This window comes from Colletes latitarsis, chromosome 1, assembly GCF_051014445.1.
Source record: "Colletes latitarsis isolate SP2378_abdomen chromosome 1, iyColLati1, whole genome shotgun sequence".
In the NCBI taxonomy this organism is placed as follows: Eukaryota; Metazoa; Arthropoda; class Insecta; order Hymenoptera; family Colletidae; genus Colletes; species Colletes latitarsis.
This window is the reverse complement of record NC_135134.1, coordinates 41,183,810-41,206,055: the sequence shown is the minus strand read 5'-3', so window position 1 is coordinate 41,206,055 and position 22,246 is coordinate 41,183,810. Positions and strand designations below refer to the sequence as shown.

General features: G+C 39.1%; 1 protein-coding gene across 6 annotated transcripts in view; it reads right to left on the bottom strand.

Moving 5' to 3' along the window:
• Positions 1–4,373: 4,373 nt before the first annotated feature.
• Positions 4,374–22,246, bottom strand: part of LOC143345127 (neural-cadherin) — a 354,511-nt gene continuing 336,638 nt past the window's right edge. For all 6 annotated transcript variants that reach the window (XM_076772006.1, XM_076771962.1, XM_076771979.1 and 3 more), the window contains 19 exons: positions 21,917–22,103; positions 20,996–21,229; positions 20,445–20,617; positions 19,946–20,095; positions 19,123–19,428; positions 18,274–18,547; positions 17,772–17,980; positions 17,161–17,493; positions 16,872–17,078; positions 16,289–16,560; positions 16,001–16,206; positions 15,591–15,733; positions 14,859–15,470; positions 14,116–14,416; positions 13,648–13,837; positions 13,215–13,456; positions 12,862–13,077; positions 12,614–12,769; positions 4,374–11,906 (listed from right to left, as the gene is read on the bottom strand). In XM_076772006.1, the coding sequence (XP_076628121.1) occupies positions 11,797–11,906; positions 12,614–12,769; positions 12,862–13,077; positions 13,215–13,456; positions 13,648–13,837; positions 14,116–14,416; positions 14,859–15,470; positions 15,591–15,733; positions 16,001–16,206; positions 16,289–16,560; positions 16,872–17,078; positions 17,161–17,493; positions 17,772–17,980; positions 18,274–18,547; positions 19,123–19,428; positions 19,946–20,095; positions 20,445–20,617; positions 20,996–21,229; positions 21,917–22,103 (4,521 nt within the window). In that variant the 3' untranslated portion in view covers positions 4,374–11,796. The remainder of the gene's footprint in view (positions 11,907–12,613; positions 12,770–12,861; positions 13,078–13,214; positions 13,457–13,647; positions 13,838–14,115; positions 14,417–14,858; positions 15,471–15,590; positions 15,734–16,000; positions 16,207–16,288; positions 16,561–16,871; positions 17,079–17,160; positions 17,494–17,771; positions 17,981–18,273; positions 18,548–19,122; positions 19,429–19,945; positions 20,096–20,444; positions 20,618–20,995; positions 21,230–21,916; positions 22,104–22,246) is intronic.

Here is a 22,246-nt window from a genome sequence, read left to right as displayed (position 1 = left end):
GTTTTGTATAATGTAAATCTGTGGCAATAAATGATATAATTTCAAAGAATTCCATGTGTCCTCATCATTTCTACCTTTCCTTTCCTCTCGAAACCATTCCCTTAGTTATAAGATAGCTGCCACCTCTTCCCCTACCAACCCCTCCTGATAACAAAGTCTAAAATGGACATAAAACCGTCAGCGCCTGACCTATGGTCGATTAGAGATACTTATTCATTCATTCAGTAAACGTAAGCTCCCGTACTAGCTGCCAGAGATAAAAATTTTCAAGTCTAAAATGGACCTGAAACCGTCAGCGCCATAGCTACGGTCGATAGGTAAACGCCAGCTCCGCTTACTAGCTGCCAGAGGCAAAAATTTTCAAAGTTCCGCGGAAAGATTTCAAATCTGCCGCCGCCTGGGCTTTCTCACAAGCGCTCGCTCGAGCCTTCGTTTCTATATATACACTCGTTAACCCAACTCTAAATGGGCCATTTCATGACATGCCTTCCTAGCAGCAACATCTCCCAGCAGCAGCGGAGCCGGCAGGAGCTGGTCCTCCCCTGGAGGGGGGGTGGGAGTCCGGCCAGGTCTGGCTGGCGGTCTCCCACCCAGTGGGGGGGGGGGGGGGGGGTCGCTGCAAAATTTCGGGATGTTCCTTCCCGAAAATTTTCTAAGTTCAACAGCAGGCAGGAGACAACAAACACTTGGCGGAAAAATTTCAAAGTCCCACAGCTAGCACGGAGACACCTGGCGGTTGACGGGCTGCCAGGAAAGATGGAAGGGCGGGCTGCGATGTTCATCCAGAAAAATTGCAAAGTTCCCGGGAAAGATTTCACAGGGGGGGGGGCTCTTTAAAATTTTTGCCGAAAAATTCAGGCCGGAATTTTTGCCGCTGCCTGAAACTTCCGAGAAATTTCAGGGATTCCGAGAAGTTTCAGGGTTTCCGAGAAGTTCCAGGGATTCCGAGAATTTTCAGAAATTCTTAGAAATGACGTCATTTCCAGGAATTCGCAGAAATTTTCTGGCCGCGGGAGATTTGAAATCTTTCCGAAGAACTTAGAAAATTTTTAACGATACAGAGTGTCGATCGAGTCTTATAACTAAGGGAATGATTTGGAGAGGGAAAGAACGGTAAAAAATGATGAGAACAGATAGAAATCATTTAAATTAGATCATTTATTGACATAAATTTACATTATACAAAACTTTAATACATATAAACATATTATATTATATTATATCATGTCACAAGTTGCCTGCAACGGTCAGCAGTGGTCAGCAATGGTCAGCTGACGTCGGAAGATGTTCGCAGAGGCCAGCTTAGGCCAGGAGATGCTGGCAGAGGTCAACAGAGGCTGCCAGTAGCAAGTAGTAATCGCTATACGTTGTCACAAGTATCAGGAGTGGTCAGCAACGGTCAGCAGAGGTCAGCGGAGGCTGGCAGAAGTTAGTAGTAATCGTTATACGTTGCCAGTTATATACGCGTTGGTCAGTAATGGCCAGCAGAGGCTGAGAGAGGTTGACAGTAGCCAGTCGTAATCGGTATATGTTGTTAGAAGTGTCAGGAGTGGTCAGCAGCGGTCAGTAGAGGCTAGCGGAGGCTGGCAGAAGTCAGTAGTAATCGTTATACGTTGTCAGAAATATAAGCGGTGGTCAGCAGCGGTCAGCAGATGCTGGGAGAGACTAACAGTAGCCAGTCGTAATCGTTATACGTTGTCAGAAATTCCAGGAGTGGTCAGCAGCGGTCAGCAGAGGCCAGTGGAGACCTGTTGACGGGAGGTCGGATATTAGTTGTTCAAGAGCGAGAAGGGAAGTGTGAGCCTTTCTCTCTCGACTCCCACAAGACGGTCCGAATTTACTTTGGGCAGCTTCGGTGAATCGAGAAAGAGGGCATGCGTCAGTTTGCCTTTGATGACTTTCCGAAACTCCACGAGCTCACGTACGCGTGATCTGACATAGTGTGAGAGAGCACCTTCGGTGCCTTTCTGGCATCTCTGGTATGCAAAAATACATGTGAGTTGACTATGTAGGGATTGAAATTCATTTATAAATCTGTTGGTAATGTTGCAAATGGCACGAAAATAGTAATGGGGTTTCGAGACCCCGTAAAAATGGGTCGAAAATATACATATGCAAGGCGGATCGCAGCCAATTTGCTAATATTATTTAGTTTTTATTTAATAATTGCATTACCCAGCTAAGAGCGATACGATTATTAATTAACTGGTAAATAATATTACCAGGTCTCACCACGTGGAGGTTGCTGCGCGTTGAGATCCGAAGGGAGATAGATGGAATCCAACTTCCATCGATCTCCCTTTGGCAATTTTACAATGTGAATGACTAAACGAAGAAGATAGAAGGAACCAAAGTTTCTTCGATCTTCTAGTTTAGTTGTGCCAAGTAATTATTTCGTTTAAAAAGGGATGGAGGTAAATCGAGAATCAAACCTACTGCCCTTCCTAACTCGATCGCTATAGGAAAACGGATTTAATGAGTAATTCTTAAACCCCCAAACGCTAGTTTAAAACGCCCTAGTTTATCGTGGAATAGTTCGTTGCCCTCAACGCTAGATGGCACTTATTTTTCGACCTCAAACCCCCTGGTGTTAAAACGCCCAAGTTTGTCGTGGAATAGTTCATTACCTTCAACGCTAGATGACGCTTATTTATCGACCTCAGGCCCTCTGGTGCTAAAACGCCCAAGTTTGTCGAGAAATCCATCTAGCGTGGACGATACGAACTATTCCACGACAAACTTGGGCGTTTTAGCACCAGGGGGTTTGAGGTCGAAAAATAAGCGCCATCTAGCGTTGAAGGTAACGAACTATTCCACGATAAACTTAGGCGTTTTGCCATCCGAATTTCCAAAGTGCCCGGAACATTTCTAAAATGCTGGCGGCCTTGTGAAGTAGGTGGCATGTATTTTATAGCTAAGGGAATAATGGAGAGAGAAAAAGAATAGTAAAAATGATGAGAACACATAGAATTCTTTGAAATTATACCATTAATTGCCATAGATTTATATTATACAAAGTTTTAATAGATATAAGTATATTATATTATATTATCACAGACGAGGTATACGAGTATACCTTTCACCTAATAGACTTTCGTGGCCCATTCTGTCTGCCACAGCGAGCTGAAAATTCGTAGGTGATTTTAGCGTTCTCTTCTCATGGATGGTCATCAGTTGACGAACTATTCACTGAATTAGTATTGATGGGCTGGCAGCTGTAGTGTATGCATAAATACATGTGGGTTGACTATGTAATGATTAAAATTCATTTTTAAATCTGTTGGTAATGTTGTAAATTGCACGAAAATGGTAATGGAGTTTCGAGACCCCATAAAGATGAGTCGAAAAAATACATTGGATGGAAGATCTACTCGTATACCTCGGCTCTGATAATACTCTAGAATCTTTGATGAATCAATGAGAATCAAAACTAACCTAGCGAAGAAGCTCTATATTTATGATGATCTATGCAAGGCGGATCGCAGCCAATTTGATAATATAATCTAGTTTTTAATTAATAATTGCATTACCCAGCTAAGAGCGATACGATTATTAATTAACTGATAAATAATATTACCCAGGTCTCACTACGTGGAGGTTGCTGCGAGTGGAGACCCGAAGGATCGATGGAACTTTCATTCCATCTATTTCCCTTTTACATTCTTACAAGCTAGATTACTAAACTAAAGAGATAGAAGGAAGTAGTGTTCCTTCGATCTTCTAGTTTAGTTGTACCAAGTAATTATTTCGTTTAAAAAGGGATGGTGGTAAATCGAGAATCGAACCTACTGCCCTTCCTAACTCGATCTCTATAGGAAAACGAATTTAGTAAGTATTTCTTAAACCCCCAAACATTAAAAGGATAAAAAAGAGGAATTTCCCCGCACTTTGAAAATCCGGATGGTAAACCGCCCAAGTTTGTCGTGGAATAGTTCGTATCCTCCACGCTAGATGGATTTCTCGACAAACTTGGGCGTTTTAGCACCAGGGGGCCTGAGGTCGGTAAATAAGCGCCATCTAGCGTTGAAGGTAACGAACTATTCCACGACAAACTTGGGCGTTTTAGCACCAGAGGGTTTGAGGTCGAAAAATAAGTGCCATCTAGCGTTGAAAATAGGGAACTATTCGACGCGACAAACTTGGGCGGCTCTTTCGACTCCCACGAGACGGTACGAAATTACTTCGAGTAGCTTCGGAGAATCGAGAAAGAGAGCATGTGTCAGTTTGCCTTTGTCGACTTTTCGAAACTCTACAAGATCACGTACTCGTGATCTGCCATAGTGTGAGAGAGCACCTTCGGTGCACTTCTGGCACCTCTGGATAGGACGCGAAAACATGCGTTCAAAAACACAGCGATCGGTTTATTTTTATGAAAAAGAAGGCATTTATTTCGTTCGAACTGAAATATAAAGTACAAATGGTATAGATAATATAGTAGTAATAATGTAATAATTAATCGTTAATAAATATCAATTCAATTAATAATACGGTGTGTACCAGTATACTGCAGAATATTATATGTACGGTAATTGTACTACACGGGATGTGTTCAGTGGCAGCGTTACATCGTTACGATCGAAGTGTATATATTACAGTGGTTTTCTCGATCCTCGCTGACCGACGGCGATAGGTCAGATCCTCGATTATTACGTTTTTTAGTCTCCTCGATAACTTTCCTCCTTTCCTTTCTCGCGTTATCCGAACAATCGAAACACATTCGCCATCGAAAAAAAAGGGCTGCTGCCAACGACAACCCAGTGAATATGTTTTTTGCTCAGCGTCCAGAAATACATCAAGTTGGATATAACATTGACGGAATTGACGAAATTTAGAAACAATAATTCGAGAATGATCTGTAATCGCGTCGTAGTCGAGGCCGTTCGACGAGACAAAAGAAACAGAAGAGTAAAATTTTGTCAAAGAATACGCCAAAAATGTTGCAGTACAAGAATTCACTTTATTACCTCGAACAAAGAAGTAACACCGTGTACACTGAGTTTAACGGATACCCAACCGAATATTTCCAGCGACGCGAGCTTCGTTTTTCGATGTACACCAGCGTCTCGCTCGCTCTCGTAGTCGCAATACAAGTTTCGTGTTAAAAGCGTCCGGATGGCGAGCAACAAAGAGAGATAGATAGATAGAGAGAAATAGAGAGAGAGAGAGAGAGGGGACAGTTATCCTAAAATTATTTTAAGTTGAGCTCTGAAAGGTAGTTTCGTCCATTATTATGCGTGTTGCTATTATTTTCTAACTCGAAACAACTGTGTTGTAATTGACTAAAGAAAATTTAAAATTCAAATTCTCTAACGCGCCAAAACAACCGTCATCTCCACGGTAACGACGAGGTGGTTACCTAGCAACGAGTCTTATTGATAGTTACCCATGCTATCACGCATAGAAAAAATGGCGGAATTGGTGCATTTACCACTTCGAAGAAAGTTTTACGTAGTAATTTTTAAGGAAACGCTTTATTTCCAAATGAAAATAATTCGAACGATAAGTGGCCAGGAATGAACATGATTCTATAATATTTTTAATATTATCATCTACAATAAGCAAAATATCGACGGTTTTTAAGCTTCTATTTTACTAACGACTCTTTAAGAGAACAAATTGTGACTTTCTTAAAAGACTGTTGCTTCGGAATAAAATTGGTAAAATAAACAATTGATTTATTATCCTTCTTGATTAAAACGAGACAAGGAGTGTTAATAGCTTTGAAAATAAATGGTGTAATAAATGACGAAAGAATTTCGTTCGCTGCCAACCTCTCGAAGCTCAACCTAAAATAATTATATCATAGAAAGGGTATTTTTTTGTAACTCGCGAAAAGAATTCTCTCGTCGTCGAGCTTCGACGATAGCGGACTAGTGCCGTTTCAAAATCAATCGATCCTTCGAGTCGCTTTTCATCGTTAAATTATTCCGGGCGGAGGCTCGACCTGTCGCGCCATCTTGTTTGTGCACGATCGGGCAGTGCTTAGAAAAAGTTTTACAGATATGTAGGATGAGCCGCCGATTTTCTGCTTTGCGTTTCACGGGGCCCGCCTTAGGGCTGGGACTATTATAATTTAACCCTTTGACCACCGCTGTTCAGATTCGAAACAATATTCGTGCCATCCATATTTTCATCGAGTTAAGTCTCCTACGATTCAATGATTCGAAAATAATTTCTAACAGAAATTCCTGTGAACGAAGGATGAAGACTCTTAAAATTGATATTGATATATTTCTTTAAGGGCGAAACAATGGAGAGCTAATATTCGATTATTTATAAAATATTTGATTTAAAAGTTTCGAGTCGAAGTCTTCGCGTGAAACTTGCGGCCATCAAAGCGTTAACGTTCGAATACTATGTCACTCGAGTTGAATCGAATAAGAAAGTATTTCTAGATTTACGCTATTGAAATAATTCGAATAATTGATATATTTAATCGCTACGTCTTATCATAATTCGAGTCACGCGTTATCGATAACCTGCATGCGTATCAATATAAACGAATACAGTTGCACGTAAACGTACACGAATACAGTGTTCGCGTGTTACGGATGAATAAACATGTTACCTTTTACCGAAATACAAACGTTGCATGATATCTAAAATGAAAATGACTCGATTCTACGCTACTCCAATGCTACGACTATCTAAATGCAAAATATTCGAATAATATTTGCATGAAAATTGTACGACAAGTCCCAGCCCTACTCTACGTTCGTCGTTCATTCTTAGATTACATGCCACAGCCGAAGAAACGGCCATCTTTCCACCGTCTTCCTGTCGCGGCATTGAGATCTCTTTGAGGATAAGTACGCATTATTATTTCCTTTCGTCGTTTTTCTCGGTACCTCCGTTTTTAAATTCTCGGTAAAAAAGTTGAGCCGTGTGTGTTTCACAGAGTACCTTAAATTAATACCGATTGCTCGACGAGTGATCAATTAATTTATCGAAGCAAACGTTCATTGAAGAATTCGAGTGCTATTGTATGGTACAGGTGGCGCTGCTAACAAATTCTTAACGCGTAAAATGAGTATCGACGACACAAAACTGATGTCGTCTCGTTGAGAATTTCATTATTTTTTTTTTTTCTTTTTGTACAAATGCGGGGACTCGTGTCGAATCGAGTCGCTCTTAAGTCGTAAAATTAGTCGCTGTCTACCATTCACGCAAATTACTCAATGAAATGTTATTGTAGCACGAATTTAAAATACAGATGAAATGGGCGTTGCGCAACGATCAGTTACAGAAGAAAACGTTAAATATTCACACTTAATTAATCTACATAATTTACAGGTTCCACTTTCTGGCTCCATTTACTCCGCTAGTCGTTTGTTCGTTCTAAGCATTTGCAACACGCAGGAGATATTCGTTAGTTTTCTAGTAATACGGTGAATATTTCCACCGCGATTGACAATTCAGAATAAACGAAGACGCAACGAAAACTATTAGGCATTCGTTAATTAAAGAGGGGGTGATTTCTTGAGCTTCCGATTCTTAAAAATAAATATTGCCTTTGAACAATCGCAAGAACCATTTCACGAAATGAGCATTTTTTCTTATACTAAATTTTCAAACTTCATAAACAGATATTAATTCGCATTTTTCAATCTGCTTCGTCAGACAATGGTTGATAAAATTTCGTGTACACCTTACGAACAGCTTTCGTTGTAATTTTTGTTTCGGCATATTTGGCAAAAAATTTATATTATTCCCAAGACAACACAACTCGACTCTATTTGTAATTGTTAATAACGTATCTTTTGTATACGAATTTGATATGACTATATAATACAGAGAAAGATACGAGTTCCGTTTCTTTTTTGTTTTATAAAGAAAATGATATAATTGTAAGTCACGTACATTTTTCTACGTCGATTGCGATTTGTGAGGTGTTGCATGTTACCGAGTGTCGTGCAAGTTTCTCGAGGTGCCTAGGTCGAGCGAATGGACTGAACTTCATTAATGTATCCTCAAATTACGCTAATTGCTCTTATTAGAGAAGAAATCTCGGAGGTCGACTTTGCAAAGTACTGATGCGTTTACTGCGTTAAGAAGATATAGACACTTAAAGTAAAAGAGTACAAATTCCTTCGATATTATAAATACACTTCGAAAGATTACAATACGCTTAACGATTATAATATAGTTCGTAGTTTTATTATATTAGGTAGGTATCTCTGACAAAAATTAATCAGTTTTTCAAACAAAAGCAATTTAAATGGTCCATAAATTATTATAACTTTCAAAATCATCGTTACTTCGTTTAGAATTTTATGCATTCCGTTTATATTATATTAATCGTGTAAATAATCGCGTCGACTTCACGCGGGATACGTTCCGTACGAATTCTCAAATTTTGTCGTGCAAAGCCAATCTCCAAGAAATCGTTTCGATTTCGCGCTCGTGCGCGGCAATCGTTTCTTCTTCGCCACTGTACACACACACACGTGCGCGCTCACGCTCGCTACTCAACTCATTATCAGTTAATCAACGATAAACCGTTCGTCCTCCTACAGCGCCAGTCCGTCGAATACTGTCTCTGCTTAGAATCTACTTGGCGGGGTGAGATCGACGATTGGAATGGCCGGTGAAACAAAATGGCGTAGTACGAAGGAGGACGGTGAGCGAATGAAACGTAACTCAATCTAGCGAAATGTCACCAACACCGAGAAACGTCCAATAAACATACAACATCGATGGAATTAATGTATTTGATACGACTATTTCTACTTACTCAAAATTCACTTTGCTATCGCAGAAAATACCACGTATAAATGAATTGAATTGCATCCACATCACGAGTTCCTTCAAGTACAGAAACATATATTTAAATTATTCTAACAAGCAATAAAGATACTTTAAATAATTCTTATTTAATCATCCTGTACAATGTAATATTTTAAAGAGAAATTAATTTAGTAATATTTTAGATGGTTTTTATTGACAAAATATCCTGTGCGAATGAAATTTGAAGTTTGGAAACTTTAAAGTTCTTGAATTGCAAAGAGAAATTAACGCGTTTCTCGGTATTCGTGGGTATCACGATGGATGTAACGACACGCGTGGGGGGCGAAATGGCCGCGGTAAACGTAATATTAAAAATTGACCGGGGAACGATACGCAAGACGACAATTGGTAGGACAAATATACAGCGATGCTCGGTACCGATCGCGGCGCAGTACGAGCGGCACCGGCACACCGAAATACACGTTACTTACAATATTCGTACAAGTGCTTACACTACGCCCGGACCACTCGATCCGACGGGGCTTCGCCTAACCGATAAATTGACTATTAATATTTCCGTAGAGAATTTTACAAATCAGTCGAGACACGCGCGTGGAAATATGCGCCCGACGACGTTGCTGCCGGAAGTCGCGGTGGTACTCGTTCGAAACAGCGTTGGGCAAAATTTGAAACGATCTAACGATCGACGATTACCATTAAAATACATTCTAATCGTTCACGACGATCGACACACGATTCGAGTGACCGTTAGTAGCCCTAGAACGTTTCTGATTAATCTATCGAACGATTTAAAATATTCAACCATTTAAGAATATACTCTTGTAGCTTTGGTTTAGAATTCCTCCAACTTTATTGGTTGGAGAATATTTTAAATTGTGTAATGTGAACGTACTGTGCAGTAGAATCGGACAGGATTCTGAGGGCTTTTATGTGTTACGATGAAATCAATTTTTATTTAATAGAAATTTGAAATTTAAAAGTAAACAAATTTTCATTCGTACTTTAACACTTTTGTTTAAATTACTGTGGAAGTAATTTTTAATGCGAATTATGTTGTTTCATCGAAGAAAGATTATTGAACTTTGAAAATAATTCTATGTTAAAATTTAAAAAGATGCCTTTCAGCATCTAAATAAATAAAAGCTACATTTTTAACAGTAAGCGATAAAGTTACACAAAAGATTCGTATAAATTTTTTTGTAAGTTTGTAAAAATGCACAGTTTCGTAGCAGAAAATGATAATTTTAGATTGAAAGAGTTAATGCCCAACTCCGGTTCGAAAGCATCGCGCCTGACCGAGCGTCGAACTCACCGAAGAAAGGACCTTCGCCGTTTCCTTCTTCGCTCGCTCGTCGACCTATTTATTTTCCCCGTCTCAGTTTCCGTGTCTTTCTCCCGTTGTAATTGAAATTTCCGGCCGGTTCGTTATTGACAGAAAATAAATATTAATACTATGTCGATACTTTAACCGTGAGCTTTTTCTCGACAGCCGGCCATCGTTATCTCGCGCTACTATTCCTCTCTGTGTGTGTGTGTGTGTGTATTTTTTTTTTGCTTTTTAATCTTCGCTTTACGTGTCTGTGTGTTATTCCTTTTACATAATATGTATATGTTTATATATTTATATTTATATTTATATTTATATTTATATCGCTATATAATATTAATTATAATAATTACATATGCGCGCGGTAACTCTCTTTGTTTCGCGGACTTTCACGTACGTTCCACGTTTCTGTACCCTTTGTTTTCCACAATGCGCTTTCTCTCTCTTTCTATATATATATATATTTATATTTATTTATTTATTTATAAATCCATATTTATAATATATATATATATATACTGTAATGTCAATAATAATACTATCAATAATTAATGAGGATGGTGGGTGACTGTGACGATGACATCGATGAGGATGGTTCTCGACTTGCGAACAATATCTAACGTGTCTTTAATAATTCTAGTACGACAGACCACATTACGGTAGGATCGTCGCCCTCTGTCTCGCGAACGAGGAAGGCGTCGCGAATGTGTCCTCCTTTCCTTTCGCGATTCTTTACACTCGACAACGATACAAGATCCGTGTGCGTGGGGGGCCGAGAGCTGGCGCGCGTTCGCTGGAAGAAACGGAAACAATCGACCTGGAACTTGAATTAGCGAGCTCGGTGGTAACGGTGGTGCGGGGTGAAACGAGGGACGGGGGACGAGGTGAAGGGTCGGAGTAAACGTTTAAAATGAGAAATGCCCTTTAAAACGCGACATCGCGACGATACGCGAGCGCGGCAATGATACTGGCAGTAGTAAAACGTTGACGAATCATTTCTTTCGGTAACAGATGACTGTCGCGACGACAATAATATAGAACCGAGCAAACGTACCGAGACATCGACGTCGATAAGTAGTAACTATGATTGTGACTAAAAATAATGAATCTATATATATATATATATATATATATAGATTTGTTTTATTAATAGAAAAGTCTCACGTGTAGGTACATACACGCGAATTCACTACGTATACGCGTAACGTGCTATACAGATAGGTGTGTGCACCCTTTTCAGGTTACGCGCCACTCACGGATGCCGCCATTTTTGCTCACCGTGACTCGAGAGGATTTATTGCAACAACCGTTCGTCACGCGACGAGCCTCGACTAGCTCTTTTCTCAGCCCTTCGTTGAGATCACCGTTAACGATCTCATATAGAGAGACACTTGTTTCTCTCGTTGTCGAGCACCTCTGGACGAACGCCTAATTCGTGATGGCGTCGTGCTCGATGATTACTGAACGAAACGTAACGTCTTTGTTGCTCGGGTAACGGAAACACCCACTTCGGTGGCATTTCTTTGCTTCCTCCTGTGACTGTTATTTGTCCCCTTTATTCGTCGCGGCTATCCTTTGGAAAGTTTGTTCGTAACGCGCGGCTCCTCGGAGGACAGTTCTCTCTGTATTCCCTTGCGTATTAAGGTCACACGAACACTACGTTTCCCAATGATGTACGGGATCGTGCGAACTTACAAGTCTCGTGGTTGCTCCGTGACCCTTTAGTCCTCTTCGTCGCTTTCCTCTGCGGGACCGTACATGTCGGCCAGCTTGTCGAATCTGGGACCCCAGGCACCTAAGTACTCGTACTTGTGCTGCTCGTCATCCGTACCTGTTGGTTCCAATCTTTGTTTATAGTATGTCTCATATTGGCTCGATATCTAAGAAAGCAATTTTTTAAAAATTCAAAAATAGGTTTAGAGAGGTATTCTTGTCTAGAATTAAAAAAAAATCGATTTTATTGCACTTTATAATATAATATGCGTGCAACAGGATTTGTTTTAATTCATAATTAAACTAATTATCTTTTGCCTGAAACATTTTTTCATGAGACTATTGGAAGTGCCTGAAAAATTGTAGCGACAATTATGTGCCACACCCTGTATAATAGTACAATTGCCTTTATTCTGGAGTACAATTTCACAATAATTCACATATCCTCCAACATTAGGTAATTGCGTCTTATTACACGTGTACTTTAAACCTATTTTTTAATTTTTCGAAAATACTTATTACTTTCTTAGATATCAAGCCAACGCTCTTGTAAAACATACTCTTTTGCAACAATATTTCTATTTCTGGAAATAAACCTCTCCTATTTAGTTTTTATTTCTTGAGTGCTTCCAATGTTACTCGAAGATCAATTTTGTTTTTTATATTGGAAATCTACCGTTGTACAAATTGTTATTATACAAGGAAACAGAATAAATAACGAAATAATCTCACAAACTAGTAATGAGGTCGTTGGGACGATTAGTTTTAAAAACACTTTTAGAGGTTAGAATATTGTTTTAGGTAAAGATTAGTAACTATACGCACCGGAAGCTACCGATGACAGTGAACCCGCGACACTTCCGCCACCCTCGTAAGCGTAATTTCGTAAATCATCGAATGGCGGTGCGTTTGGATCGCTGTCAGCCCTCTTTTTATGATCTTCTATAAAGATACCCACGTTTGGCTCGGGTCCTAGAGGATCTAGAATATGTTCCCGAAGGATTGTTAGCATTTTCAACGGACGACAGCTAAAGTAACGCAATCCAAGTTAGTAAGAAGATATAATAACTTACACGGCACTTTACATGGTGGCAATTTTCCACCCATTTCCGGTATTGGTCCTCCGATAGGAATTTGAAGGGGCGTGATGTCGAATGCTGTCATGTCGTCTTCACCGCCACCTTCGTCGTCGTAATTAATAATATTTTCTCTCACATCGTCGTCAGGGCCAGGATACTTGATGTGAGACTCTCTTCTTCTATTGTAGACAACAAACACTAGGACGAGAACTGTAAATCGAAGGGAGATAATGTTAATAATTTCAATAACGTCGTGTTTCTTCGTTTCCGTTCGATCAAACAATCTTGTGCTATTATTACTACGCATCGCCTTTGGGCACGAGCTATCGTTGTCACGAAATACTCACCAAGGATAATTAGAAGACAGACCAAAATGGCTGCCAACGCTCCCATGCTGAGTTTTAACGTTTGCCCTTCCTGCACGAGTTCGCAATTCTCTCCCCAGAAACTGTCAGGACAAATGCATCTGTACCGGAATCGAGGATCCTGATTGATACACCTGCCCCCGTTTAAGCAAGGATAATCTATGCATTCGTTCTTATCCATGCATCCTTTGTTATCCGGAGATGGGATTCTTCCTTCTCCGCATCTAAACGCAGGAATAAAATTATGTTTATAAATATTCTGTTGCGTCAATTGGGCCAATAACAAAGAAATTTTATTTTTTGTTCGCGTAATCTATTTTAGTATCAGTTTCGTTAGTCGTGTAATCACATACAATTTTTCTAGAGAAACTGTTTCTGAATTTCTCGAGGTTTAAAAATATTCTGTAACACTTACGTGCACTCGAATGTGTTCCAAAGGTCGATGCACTCGAAGGGATCCTGGCAAATTACGTTGGCACAGGGTTTGTTTGACGGGCAATTTCTTTCTAAATTCCTAGCCATCGTTGCTTGGCCCCATTGCGTTCCATTCATAGCAGGCGGTAGTGGTAGATGTTTCCCTTCCAGTCTTATGTCATCGAGACATCCTAATTGGAATACATTTAAAATATTATGATACTTATTCATTTTCTAGCATCCATACTTATTATTTGTAACTTCGTGTCGAACACCTTCCGATCATACAGTTTACGTCAACAAATTTTGAAGTAATTCACAATAACGAAATGTCTGCATTCAAATACAATTACAAATTACTATCTTAAATTATATTTTTGTAACGTTTAATTAGTAGAAATAATAATTACAGCGAAAAATCTCAGATCGTTTTTTTAAATAACCTGCATGGTAAAAATCACAAGTTTACCTTTCTGATAATCGGCGAACACCTCGAAAGTTCGTACACCAGTGTATTCAGCCTTGCCACCCGCGTAAACGCCTTCCTGTTTGTCAACGAGCAGCCATTGGTGTCCTTCGAAGGAAAAGCTCTCGTTGAACCTTCGCCCTTCACCACCGTCTATTTCCAAAGTTGCAGCCGACCCGTATCTTGAAACTCTGACCGTATGCCATTGTCCATCATCAACCGTTATCGCGGTCAACCAGATATTTCGTTCCTCGGTCCTCAGACTATTCAAATTGTACCGGAAGCGCAGCCTTTTATCCTTGATCTACAAATTAAAGGATCCGTCGTTCATTTATTATGCTTCAAACTTAACCCTGCTACTTATTCGAGTTACAATATACACTCGTCATTCTTTCCAAATGTTTTCTTTATATTAGAAACATGAATTCATAATAAAAAGTAAGCAACGAGTAACATAAAAAATCATGAAAGTTGAAATTGTACTTGTAAACGAGTATTAATAAAATTTAATATTTGTCATTATAAATTGTGGTCAGCAATGTACAATTAATAAAAGAATCTTCAAACATCAGAAGAATGTGGGAATAGTAGTTCAATTACTCCTTTCCAAAATGGCGTATCCTCTTAATTTAATATTTGTCATTCTAGCCATGACAATAAACGAGTAAAAAATAAACTGAATGTACAATTGATAAAAGAATCTTCGAACTTGAGAAGAATGTGAGAGCAGTGGTTCAAGTACTCACTTCCAAAATGGCGTATTCTCTATTATGCTGGTCGCTGACTCTGAACACTTCGCCGTAGGTCTCCCGAGTACGGAATCTCAATTGGATCTGAGTGGAGTATTTGTCAGGTTCGAAGGACAAGGCATATTTAACGTAGCTCTGCGGTTTGAATGACGTCGGAATGGTGGGTGACATGCATCCTGGACCGGTCCATCCTGGGTTACACTGACATCTAGCTTCTGTGAAGCTTCCCACGCAAGTACCGTGTTCCCAGCATCGCAACGTGGATTCCTGGTTGTTGCAGATCTCGTCTGTCTGAGGGCAGCCGGCCACGCTGTTCCTCGATAGGCCAGGATGGGCGAGATCGTACAGTTTGCTGTTGTGGAACAGTTTTTTAATGCAGCCATCGAAACCCTTGCCAACCGGCATGTGCTTCCATTTGTAGTGAGTCGGGTCGAACTGCTCGATGTACAGACCGCCAATTTGCAATGGCGCGTTCACGTTCAAGTACTCGTTGAACGGTGGTATGGTGCCTTGAGCCTGGCAACTGGTATCGTTGAATTCTGGAGGCGTGCCATCCTCTGGCTCCGAGATGTCCGCCGACTTGCAATAATCGATGATAAGCTTCACCGTCTGCAACATTAGGAACAATTGATATGCTTATAGCGATAGTCAGGACACTTAATTCTGATAAAAAGTAAATAAAAGTCTCTATATTCGTAACGCTACACGACGAGAAGCAAGAATTCTGACCTCTGTATTCCAAAAGATGTCGAGCCTGTGCCATTCACCGTCGTCTAAAGTTCTTTTGGGTTTAACTTTCAACTCCAGAGTACCAGACCCAAAGTCTATCAACAAACGAGGTATTCCACGTTCGAGCTCAACGGATATAAAATCTGCAAGAATCAATAATAAATTATTTTACTATAAATTGGTCCTTTGCCAACCGTTGCTTGTTGAAGGTGTAACTTTTTATATTAAAAAGTGCAAAACTCTATCGGTGAATGTTCATAGGAAGTAGCTTGCTGTTATATTTATTTTTAACCTTAACATTAACAGCAATAAAAAATGATTTACAAGAAGTAGAATTATATTTTTCACTGTAATTTACATTTTATTTATCTTGACCCCGGAATTAATTAAAATGCCACGTGATAGCTTACCAGAAACCATAATCTCATCAGCTTCCGGTGGTACGATAGGACCGTTGTACAGAAGTAAACCGTCGGGTTTCTTCGTGATGAATTCGAAGCTCAAATGGCTATTGTCGCACATTTCTAATGCAGGATACCACGCCCAACCATTGCCACGGAAGCTCCTCGCAGTCTGTTGACACCTTGGACCGTTGTATCCTGCTGGACATTGGCATCTGCGTGGCAGAGGAACGAAGTAATTATTAATTCGTACAAACGTTATCTTTGTTGTACGAATTTCCATAAACCGATGCTTACGATAATCCAAATTGTCCTTCCACGCAACGTCCGCCATTGTAACAAGGGCTGCTCCTACAAGACTCCTCTTTGCTGAAGTTACGCGCACCGCATGTACACTCTGCGATTACATCCACCCTCACGCCTACAAGGGCGGTTTTGTTTGCGTTGACCATGTATGGTAAGCTGCTGATATCCAAGGTGTTTGTGCAACTACCCTCGCACATCTCGTTCTCGTAGTAACACTCGTCGATCCCCACCATCGTTATATTGATCCCGACCTCGTTCTCGATCTTATCAGGTTTGAAACAATGTTTTCGATAAAATTTCATTTTACACGCGTGGGGCGTTCAGTGCATTATATTTATCGAAGAAGAAATCAATTCAACTTGATTATATTTTGTAATGTATATTTAAATTTGGTAGTAGTTCGGCTTGGTTGTATTTTGTAATTTAAATTTGATAATACAAGTATTCACTAACAAGTAAATATTATTATTTGCAAACACAGACGTTGTTAATCGTTAAATTGGTCATCTTATATTTTTTTTTATAAGACATCCATGGTATTTTCAACTTTTGAGACTAAAAAGCAATAATTTACCTCTTCGCGATGCATCAGCACGATTCCGTTCAATCTGACAGGCTTGTAATACGGAGATCCATGGGCCGCGAATCTGATATCCGTCAGCGGTGGATGTATTCTGCGTAATTGAACACTAAACACGTCCACATTTTCCCTATCGATGTTTAATAAATGGGCTAATTTCTCTCGAAATAGTTCCGTTTTGCTTCGCGACAACGTTTGAGACTAGAAAATTAAAACAACAAAGTATATTTTATACGGTATCGACGTAAATTTGGAGAGGAGAGTGTTAGTGACAAATACTTACTTTATAATCCCAAACTCGTATGAAGTCCTCGTCGGTTATGCCAGATATTCGCATAGATCCCGAGTTCAACACGGCTTCGTGTGGAATAGTTTTCACCGTAACAGTCACATTCGCAGGCACGTCCGTTTGCGTGTGTTTCCGATCGTAGACAGTGAAACGCAGATGATATCTACCGTCGGGTGTGCCTGATTTCATGTAGATCATACCGGTGTCTTCGTCCAACTTGAATTGAGCGTGCTCCAGATTTTCCCAATAGAACTTCTTATCTGGCAAATCCCAGTCGTCCAAGTCGTACACGTAAACTCTGCCTATCTCTGTGTCTGGTGATTGTCCCTGCGAGACCGATTCAATTTATAATTAAATTCAATCGTAGTACTCATTTAGCCACAGACGATAGATCCATCAGTCAAATTTCATTAAAATCGGTAAAATCGTTTCTGACACCATTTATAAGAGAAACATAAATTTATTTTGCATAAAATTACACGAATTATTAGGTACTTTCAGAATGGGGTTCAGGATTAATGTTTCAAATATCAAGATCTAGTATAAAACTTTATGGAATTATAGAATTATAGAACGATCTAATTTATATAAGTATAAATACGTACAGCGTAATTATATACAAAAATGTCTTTGGAGCCTGGCTGCATTTTGTTATCGTTAGTGTCCCCGATAATAATCGTTAAGGTGCTAGTTCCAGACATACTGGGTGTCCCAGCATCCTTGATAACAATGGGTATCAAATATTCCTTTTGTTGTTCTCTATCAAACGATCGTAGCGACGTCACAATGGCCATACCATCCCCGTTTGCTCCCTCTGATGAAAGAAAAACAGGATGTTTAATACTCTAGGGTGTAATACGGTGAACGAAATGGTAATTTTATAGTACAAAGAACAGAATATTTCAAGCTACTAAACATAACTGTAACAGTACCAGTTACTAACACTATTTTAGTTTTTTTAATTAAACTCGAAAGCTGGTTTGCTTTCAACAGAAATAAAATAGCTTTTTTTAGGCCCTACACATTGGATATCTTTTATTATTCCTTAATTAACTGGATCGCTACTTAGTGGTCTTGTAGAAGTTTTATGTCTGCCTGAAGACTTACTGTTATCGCTTTCGACTTTGAAACTGGCTCGAATCACGTCCTCCGCCTTCGGGTCCATTCTGAATGTAAATGGCGGTCCGTTGCTCTTCGATCGGTCGTCGTCGTCTGTCGCCAGAATCTCCACCACCTTCTTCGTTTGCGAATGCTCTTGCAGAACTGGCCGATAATCTTTCAGGAAACGCGGTGGATTGTCGTTTATGTCGTGGATGATCACGGTCAGAGTGGCTGTCGCTGTCTTCGGCGGGATACCATCGTCGATGGCCAAGATCTTCACCTATAAATATTTTAATCCACTGGATTTAGTCCTGATTGAATTGTAACAATGTACACTCCAAGCAAATAGAGAAAACTCAAGAAGAAGTGTCCTTAAATCATTTAAGTATCCTTCCTGGATGATAGGGAGAGTGTTGAGAGGCCTAATAATTCAGGGCTTTATCCTTTTAACATGCTTCTTAGGCATAATAAAGCCTCGCCTCTTAACCTTTATGCGCGCCACATACAATGGAGGACAAAAGTAACTTAACGCTATTTCTACCAAAGGTGTCAGCAAAAGGCACTTTGAAAATTTTAACTTTAAACTATTGCCTAAATGTAATCACTTTGTTTCAACGACGTAATATTTTTAGTTTGTATTTTCTCAGTTATCTACATTCAAATACAAATATATCAAAAGGTCCCTTTTGGTTGAAATAAACTGCAGTGAACAAAGGTACCGTTTTTATCGGAAGGGGAATATATGGTAAGCAAATTAATTTCACAGGTAGAAGATGGACGACAACGAAGACAAATAGAAACCAGAGTATTGGCAGTAGACTATAAATTTGAAAATATTATCTATAATTTAAGTACCTGATGTCGTGACGACTCTTCGCGATCGAGACTCCTCTGGATCGATACGGTGCCGTTCTCGTTGATCGAAAATTGCCTTTTACGATCAGAGCTTCTGTCGATCGAGTAGTACACTTTACTCTTGCCACCTTGGTCGGGATCAGTGGCCGTAAATGTTTCTAGGTTGTTCCCGATATGAGCGTCTTCCGGCACCGTGGTCTCGATGTTTGCCTTTTCGAATTGCGGTTGATTATCGTTTATGTCGCGCAGCTTCACCGTTACGTAACAGTTGGCCACGTGATATTTATCGTTGGCATTGTCTTCGCCCTGGGAAAGTGTTAAGAACGACAGAAAATTGTTACTAACGCTGACAGAGTCTGGATCGATCGATAACTAAGGTTTCCAATTCTATAAAGTATGTTCGCGACAAGTAAATTTACTTCGTAAATCTTAGCTACAAAAGTAAATGCTACGACAGGTTTTAAGTTATATAGTTTACAATTGTCTAAAATCAAAGTTTTGGCCTCGTAAACAATTTTAGGATTTTGAGACTGGCAGTCAATGTGTTAATGAAATTCATCTCAAAATAAAAATAGTATTATTGTACTTAAAACGTACATATTTATTTTTCTACATAATAGGGTTTACAATTTAAATAATAAGTCTAAATATCAATTCTATTTTTTTCCATGCGTATTTTTATATATATTTTGTATCTACAAGTATTAATCGTACAATAGCATTGTTGAAAGCCTTGTTTATCAATCAAGGTAGATTTCGACACCTTTTAAGTAGCAGAGTACTTCGATATCGAATTCCTTAAAAACTATAAATTATTACGCACCCTATCGTTGACCTGTATCTTGAACCTGAAACCGTTGCTCTGCAGTTGGTCCTCGTAATCCAACGACTGCACGATCTTCAGGGATCCGGTGCCATCGTTGTTCCTCACCATCGTAAACTTGTCCGCACCGTAGCCGCTATTTTCGATCACCTAAACGATTCACAATAGTCACTTTAGAGAATTGTGACAAATTACTCCTTTAGAAACGAAAGACAGTTCGAGTCCATATATTTTCAAACGAGTCATTTGCGAGCATTCAAATATGTTAATATAATCACATGTATAAAATGTACTATAAAATATTATTAAAATATATTATACGTACATATACTATATGTATAGAATTTTTCGAGAAACTTTCAGTACAAAAAAAGTTTGTTAGATATTAAAAATCTAATAAGTAGAATTAATGGATGGCGGAGAGTAACAGCATATATATGTATATACTTAATAAAATAATGAAAAAAAGTCTCATATTTGTGGTAAATGTAAAATGTACCTTATATTGGAACTTGTTGGTCTCATCCTCGTCGTGAACGGTGACTGTAAGAATTGGCATTTCCGGTAAATCCGGACCTTCCGTTTCGTCCACTTCGGTGAACCACTCAGCCTTTGTAAATTGTGGGGGCATATCGTTTATATCTTTCACTCGTATGGATGCCGTCCCCGTCCCTAAACATTCCAAACAATTATGTCAGAAATGAGAAAAGTTGACAAATTAATTCATCGATAACTGTTGCTTTCATATATTCGTTTATTAGTTTTTTGAATTAATTGTAATTTCAAGAAATTTTTTAATAATTTTATAAAAGAAGCGAAATTGAACGCTGAATATTTTGTAGCATATATATTCGAACTGACGACCGTTTGCATTCCAAAAATTTTCGAATTTTTTCAGGACTATTTTGTAATATTTAAAATAATTTGTTGTCGTTTTTTAATTTCTTGGCTTTCCAGTTTTGTTTCAGATGGTTCCAAAATAGTGGCAGTGGAGTGTCTGAATTTTATTACTTTTCCTAATTAAGATTACGATTTATTTTATAAACTCACCCTTCAACCCCCCTCCATCCATTGCAACGACCTGTATAGAATAATCAGGCGTGCGTTCTCTGTCTAAGCAGCATACTGCCGTTTTGATCACACCGGTACTCGATTCGATTTCAAAAATTGGCGAACCGGTCTCTTCCTCGATAACATTCTTCTCAATGGAGTAAACCAGTTTGGCGTTCGTGCTTTCCTGTGGGTCGTCGTAGTCGACTGCAGTCATAGTCATCACGACCATTCCTGAAAGGAGCAACCAAAACGATCGATCCTAAGTAGGATTCTCTCTTTGTTGGAAATAGGCAAAATCGACGTTTCAAATTGAAAATCTACATCGTGTGAAATATTAGTTAAATGAACGTTTGTCAAGAACAGGCAAACTTTCTACAGGAACTTAATCAAATAATATTACATCATAATTGAGCATTTGTTATAAATATGTATGTAGTTAATCTGCATTAGGAATCGAATGAAACTGTTAATTATTCCAAATCAAAGTTATTTGATAAATTGAAGCTAAATAAGAAAGAGAAAGAAAATTATGAGCTTTGTATATTTGTTTCATTTAAAATAACATAGCTGATGACATTCTTCTGGTATAAGAAATATTCACGGTACAACCAATATTCTTTCAACTGAAAAACAGTAAAAATATTAGTATTTGTAATACTGATCCCCATTAACATATTCTTTCACACCAGTGCAATTTTTACTATTTCGAAACAGAATGAAAGTTTTTAACTTGAGCATTTATTCTACCTTGAAAAAATGAAACTTCTTCATTCATTTGAAACTGATCGAATATATTTAAATGTAACAACGGACAAAAGATGAAACTAAAAATCGAACATTTTTACAGTTTCGTTCGGTTTCTATTCTGCATCCCTGTCCGATACAAAATATTTAATACGTTAATCGATTTAACTGTACCTGCTGTGCCATTTTCTGTGACGTTGCCAGAGTAGACTCCCTGTGGGAATATTGGAGCGTTGTCGTTGATGTCTTTTAGGTTTACCTCGACGTCAGCGTAGCCGACCAGACCTTCTCCGCCTTCATCTTGAGCAAACACGGTAAATCGCCATTGCGGTCTTCCATTCGGTTGATCCCTGTCCAATGGCTGCAGAAAAACCGACGGATTACGGCCTCGAGTGACCGAAGACGCGAAGCAAATTTAATAAAGCAAGGAGCATGGCAAAGCTCCGCAAGACTCTGTGTACTTGCCGACAGAAAAACGCACTTTCACGGATTACGACGTAAATA